Source organism: Vigna radiata, unplaced genomic scaffold (genome assembly GCF_000741045.1).
Source record: "Vigna radiata var. radiata cultivar VC1973A unplaced genomic scaffold, Vradiata_ver6 scaffold_442, whole genome shotgun sequence".
Taxonomy (NCBI): Eukaryota; Viridiplantae; Streptophyta; class Magnoliopsida; order Fabales; family Fabaceae; genus Vigna; species Vigna radiata.
This window is the reverse complement of record NW_014543601.1, coordinates 77563-84346: the sequence shown is the minus strand read 5'-3', so window position 1 is coordinate 84346 and position 6784 is coordinate 77563. Positions and strand designations below refer to the sequence as shown.

The following is a 6784-nucleotide window of genomic DNA, read 5'->3' as shown; positions in this document are numbered from 1 at the left end:
TAAATATTAATAATGGCGCGGATTTTAGGCATCAGTTGCATGGCTAAGCGACGTCTATACAATATTAGACGTCACGAACGAACCGACGACGTCTCTATGGCGGAAAAATGATTACATTTCACCTAACTGTCATGCTTTAGACGTCAGTTATCCGTTGGCACCAACGTCTATTGGACGGAACATTAATTACATGCACCAACCTGTCAGGCTAGCGACGTCGCCACCCCAGCTACCCGACGTCTATATGGCGGCTATTGACCTTCCAGGCATAACCATTAGACGTCTATTGATAGCATGCGACGTCTATAGACGATTAGAGACGTCGGTGTTTCGTAACCCGACGTCCATTCACCTTCCTGCAAACCTTTTAGACGTCAAGGTGCAGTGTGCCCGACGATTGTATTGTTTAAGACATCAGGTATAGCGATATGCGACGTCTATGCTTCTGATTTATTTACCAATTTGCCACCGATCATCATTTTACGTCCTTGCTTGCGCTGACCGACGTCTAAGGGGTGACGTTAATCAGCGTTTTTCCACTAGTGATTTTTCACTTATTTTCTTCTCTGAATTTTATTCCTATGAATATATTTGGTGTACTGAGCATGACCAATTTTTCACTTGTATAAATTACATTTAACTTTGTTAGATATTATTATTATAGGTCATTGATCAAAATTTGTTTCATTATTAAAGCATGGGAGGATCAATTGTTGTGTATGTAGTTGCAAGAAGATCATTGTCCACCTTGGCTGGGTTGGTTGTCATGGATGTTGTAGTAGACGTTGTATTTTGTAGTTATTATTACTTTCGTGATTACTTTTTTTCGTCATTGGAAAAAAAGTGTCGATTGTCTCAACAATTTTAGGGAACAATGGCCACTCATTCATATGTAGAAAATTTTATCAAACAGATGCAACATTTGTCAAGCATTGAAAAAGCTGAGCCTCGTCTCTATACCTTTTTTTATTTGTGTTTCAAGTTTTGTGTTATTTGTGCTGGACCAAAATTTCTGACAAAATTTTTCACGTTATTTAGTGTAGCTGAAGGTGAACGTCCGTGGAAAACGGAGTATGGACCTTGAACATCATAATTGAGTAGAGTGATGGAGAAGCATATGAATTAGATTATGGGAATTGGAAAGAAAAGTAAGCTAATAAACTTTTGTACATGCTTAAAGTTAAAGATTCTTCTTGTGTTTTCATAATTTCTTCCTGCATCACTGCACACTTAAAAATCCTAATTTTATCTTTTTTTTCATTTTAAGTTTTAGAATATATAATTTAAAATATAAAAATTATACATTCCATAATACAAAGATTATATTCTAGAATGTATACTTTCATACTTAAATAATATAATTATAAAATCATTTTTCAATATCTCATGTTTCTCTTAATAAATTTATATCGTTTTTGGTACATGTATGTACATGAAATATTAGATACATTATTTTATGGTATTTAAGTGCTTGGTTATCATAGTCTGTAGCAATTTTCACATAATACTTAATTGAATATATAGTTTACATAAAAGAATTAGGTTTGTTTAGGCTCTTTATTCGATGATATTTTAAAAAATATAAGTTTCTTCACAAATGATTTAAAACCAGATAAATTTTATGAGGTAATTTTTTTCTTATTGGGTTTTATAACATTTTTTTTTCTTTGTGATTTCTATAATTGCATGTTCCTTAGATTGAAGTTAGAGAAATTTGGAGTTTTTTTTATAATTGTGCCAGTATCAACATATCATTGTGCTTTCAATAATTGCAGGTTCCTTCGATTGAAGTTAGGGAAGATTGATGTTTTTATTTCATTAAATTTAGGTTAATTTGTTATGGTATGTTTATTTGGTTTTCTAGTGTCCAAAACAACCTAATGACAATGACTGTGGGTATTACTTGTGTTTGATATATGAAGAAAATTATCACATACTATGAAGGAGAGATAATTTCAACTGATGTAAGTAATATTCATTGTCATAATTAATTTGTAGTAAAAATGTAATTGACTAATTTTATATTATTTTTCTTTCTTGCAGTATTTTGCTAGTTGTAGACGTCAATAATATCATGACAATCAAATCACTGAAGTTAGGGAAGATTGGTGTTTACATGTAATTAGTACATGCTTATAGGTACAAATAGGTTATATATGTTATGTTTGTATATATTATCTTATATAACAATGTCTACTAATAGATAGTGCTTACATAGATAGCGCTTAAAAAGGACTATCTATGACAAAATAAAAGCGTTACCTATGCACTTTTTGTAGTAGTGTAGGTTAAATTATGCACTTGTAAATATTACATTATCATTGTCTTGACATTGATTCAAATTCCAATATGTTCATTTCAGGAACACTTGGCTGCGTTTAGGAAGAAGAATATATGTGACTGGATCTTGGACGACGCAAACGTTCGAAGAATTCAAACGCTGCAACATTTTTTATTACTATAGCAATATAAATGTCTCCTTCGTTTAGATTCTTCTTTTCTAGCAAATGAATATACATTGTACACAAATATACTATTTAAAGTCTATTGATTGGTTTTATGTACAAAAATATACTAATAATCAATACAGTTAAACTATTCCTCATATTCAATTTTGTTGTCTGTGTTTTTATTGGAGTGAGTTTATTGATTACCTTATTCGAGCTGTTGTTGAGAATTGATGTGTCCCTGGACTGGTGAGGACTATGAATGAAACAATTGGTTTAGTAAATTGGTTGTTGTTGATTGCATGGAACTTTTGTTGGAAAATAAATAATGGTTTTTATTAATGTGTTGTTGTAATCGATTACAGGCACTCTGTAATCGATTACCAATGGATAAACACGAATTTGTACCAAAATTTCATCTCTGCTCCCATGCCCTGGAAACAGAGCTCCCAATTGAAGGGCTGGACCTCATTTGGAGAAATTATTTGAAGGATCCGCACTTGGTTGTTTGATTTTGATGATGAAGGAGTTGTGGCTGAACTTTGTAGTGGTTGGAAGGTATAAGGGTGTCAACAAAATTGGGTTTTTTTGAGTGCTTCCAAGTGGTGTTTTGAGGAAGAGTAAGATGGGCACTTAGGTGCTTGTGTAATCGATTACATGAAGGCTGTAATCGGTTACTAGTGGATAAACATGAATCTGTACCGAAAGTTTATCGCTGCTCTCATGCCCTGGAAATAGAGCTCCCCATTGAGGGGTTGAACCTCATTTAGAGAAATTATTTTAAGGACCCTCACTTGGTTATTTGATTTTTATAATGAAGGAGTTTTTGCTGAACTTAGTAGTGGTTGGAAGGTATAAGGGTGTCCACATAATTGGATTTTTATGAGTGGTTCCAAGTGGTGTTGTGAGGAAGAGTAAGATAGGCACTTAGGTGCTTGTGTAATCGATTACATGAAGGTTGTAATCGATTACCAGTGGATAAACACAAATTTGTACTGAATGTTCATCGCTGCTTCCATGCCCTGGAAACAGAGCTCCCCATTGAGGGGTTGGACCTCATTTGGAGAAATTATTTGAAGGACCCTCACTTGGTTGTTTGATTTTGATGACGAAGTAGTTTTGGCTGAACTTAGTAGTGGTTGGAAGGTATAAGGGTGTCTACAGAATTGGGTTTTTGTGATTGCTTCCAAGTGGTGTTGTGAGGAAGAGTAAGATAGGCACTCAGGTGCTTGTGTAATCGATTACATGAAGGCTGTAATCGATTACCAATGGATAAAGACGAATTGGTACCGAAAGTTCATCGTTGCTCCCATGCCCTGGAAACAGAGCTCCCCATTGAGAGGTTGGACCTCATTTGGAGAAATTATTTGAAGGACCCTCACTTCGTTGTTTGATTTTGATGACGAAGGAGTTTTGGCTGAACTTAGCAGTGGTTGGAAGGTATAAGGGTGTCCACAGAATTGGTTTTTTTTAGTGCATCGATGTGGTGTTGTGAGGAAGACCAAGATAGGCACTTAGGTGTTGTGTAATCGATTACAGTAAGGTTGTAATAGATTACCCGTGGATAAACACGAATTTGTACCGAAAGTTTATCGCTGCTCCCATGTTCTGGAAACAGAGCTCCCCATTAAGCACAAAATGTTAAAATGTGTTCTATACGCTTGGGTAGCGTTTTCCCGGAAAGTGTGCGAGTGAGGACAAAGCACACTGGAAAGTCTCGTGGTGATGTGTGGGGCCAGTCAACAGTCCCTGTAAGTAGTCGGGGTGTTACAATAATCAATGGCATACACCTGAAATGAGACATAGAGACGAACGTATAACGGAACAGGGAAAATATTCACCGGATGAACAATGAGACACCAAGCTTGATCATTTTTCTCGTTGTTTTCTATACCATTCATGATTCAGAAGCTATTGTACCTTCTTTCATTCATTTTCTTACAAATATAAATATGCACAATAATAGAGTTTATTATATGACACTTTATTTCAACAAAACATATTATCTTCGTGTATGAGGCATATCTTAGGTTGTGATCTTTTCATCTGCAATCACTACAAAGTTTGCATATATATAAATTACAAAGAGTTTTTGGATGCATATGTTTATTCACTTATTTCTTTTAACTTAGCTGCCACACCCATTAAGCCACAAAGCACTAATCTTGCTTATGATGTGGATTCTTAATCTAATCACTAATCAAAATTTATTAACATGGATTCCTAGTTGATTACCCCTTACCTATATGTTCATGATCACCAACCAATGTCACCGAATGAACAAAACCAAAAAGCAGCAAAATCACCACCAAAGGTAAAAACCAAAAACCCAGCCCCAAAAAAGATAACGGAAAAGGGAAAATATTCATACCTTGTTCGAAGAACCAATATTACCGGATGAACAAAAGCAAATACCAGCAAAATGACCACCAAAGACAAACACCAAAAACCCAGCCCCAAAAAACGATAACGGAAAAGGGAAAAAATTCATACCTTGTTTGAAGAACCAATGTCACCTGATGAACTCATTGCACAATAACGATAGCGAACCCAAAAAAGATAACGAAATCATCAAAAGGAAGGAGGGTAGTTTCGGAATATGCAAATATCCAAATTTCAGCCTTTTTCAAAATCAATTTTTTTTTTTTGAAAAAAAAATTAAAATCAGCCAATACAACACTGACACTCGAAGTTGTCAAAATTTTGTCAAATTGGCGTTGTTGAAATATCGCTATCCTTACAAATATTCTTATATCAACTTAAACATTTGTACTTTCATATTTCAACGGAAATAAGTTTCAGGGAAGGGAAGTATAGCATAGGATAACGAGAATGTATCTGAGTGGAATGTGGGAAAATTAAGGTTCACAAGCAGATTTTATTATTTTTGTTTTTTTTAATTAAAAACTGCCATGATTTTTTATTTGTTTTCAAATATCTGCACGGAAAGCAAAGAAAAAAAGAAATAATGCTTTTAGTAGCTCTTTTTATAAATGATAAATAAAATAAAAGCGTAAGAAACATTTGGTAATTGTGAAGGTAAAAATATAAATACATTTGCACGTAACATTTTGTGAAGAGAGTATAGTGAGCTGCGAGTTCCTTCACGAGACTTCGTCGAAAAGATGAGTTGCTGTGTTAACATATTTTAATGGATACTGTAACATGCTTTAATTTTCTGTTCCTTATTAGATTCTTGACATTTACAGCATAGATTTATGTATTTCACATGTTTTAAGATGTGTATGTTGCCATTATGACTGATGCCTTCTTTATAACACAGCAAAGTCTTTTATCAAATTACAACTTATACCTTATGGTTGCATCTATATATATGCTGACAAAAACATATCCCACTAAAAAATAGAAAAAGTCAAATTCGAGCCAGAATAATGGAACAAAGAGAGATACTGATAATTAATATAACCATAGCAATTAACATTTGCTTTAGTACACTCAACCTGCAAGCAGTAGTGTGATATTCAGTTATTCAGTATTTATACCTGCTGCCAATGGATAAGAACCCTCCTTCAGAGTATTAGTTATCAGAGAACCATTTGGAATTTTTTTTATAATTTCAAATTCGAAAGTTCCTATTAAAATAAAGATTATATAAAAAGGGTTGATATTCATGAACCTTAAAGATTGTTTCTTTGCATAATCAAGAATCAGACCTACAACGATAGTACTTAGAGCAGCCTCTATTATGAGGATTTGATGGGGGAGGAAGACACCCTCCACTGTTACTATAAGCTTCACCAGAGCCACCATCATTACAAACTGGTTTGTCTCTCTGTAAAGCTCCATTGGAAATGTATTTCTTCTGCTCCAGAAACCTTCGGCTTATTTCTGACTCCATCAACAGCTCATCTTCTTGATTGCATTCAGCTATGGAACCATTGCATGTGCTTACATGAGGGGTCAATGAGAGCACAGTGCAGCTGCTCAAACGCATAAAGCCGAAGAACATCAAGTTGAAGAAACAAAGTCTAATAATGGTGGATGGTTTTGAGGCCATTTTCTGTTTTCCTTCCACCCACTTTCACCTTCCATTAAGAAGCACTATATAGAGAATATTATATATTATATGACAGCGCCACCTTTTTGAAAATGTGCAAGTTGCATTAGTGACAAGCTGATGGAGCGCACTTGACCAAACTCTTTGGACAACATAGAAATATCTTATTTTCCATGTGCTACAGATGGGTTTTCTTTCTTTTCTCGGAACACTATGATTTCCTTTGCTAATATTTCTTTTCTCTAGAATAAAGTGGCACTCTGAAGAGAAAATTCTAATGTCTGAAGTGAATATTGCACTATAAATATAGACTAATTCA

At 34.4% G+C, this 6784-nt stretch overlaps 1 protein-coding gene across 1 annotated transcript; it reads right to left on the bottom strand.

Annotated features, from left to right (window-relative positions):
• Window positions 1-5804: 5804 nt before the first annotated feature.
• On the bottom strand, window positions 5805-6494 carry LOC106754591 (protein RALF-like 32). The gene has a single exon (XM_014636630.2). It carries the CDS (start codon window positions 6463-6465, stop codon window positions 6109-6111), a length of 357 nt encoding a protein of 118 aa, XP_014492116.1. The 5' UTR covers window positions 6466-6494; the 3' UTR covers window positions 5805-6108.
• Window positions 6495-6784: the final 290 nt, after the last annotated feature.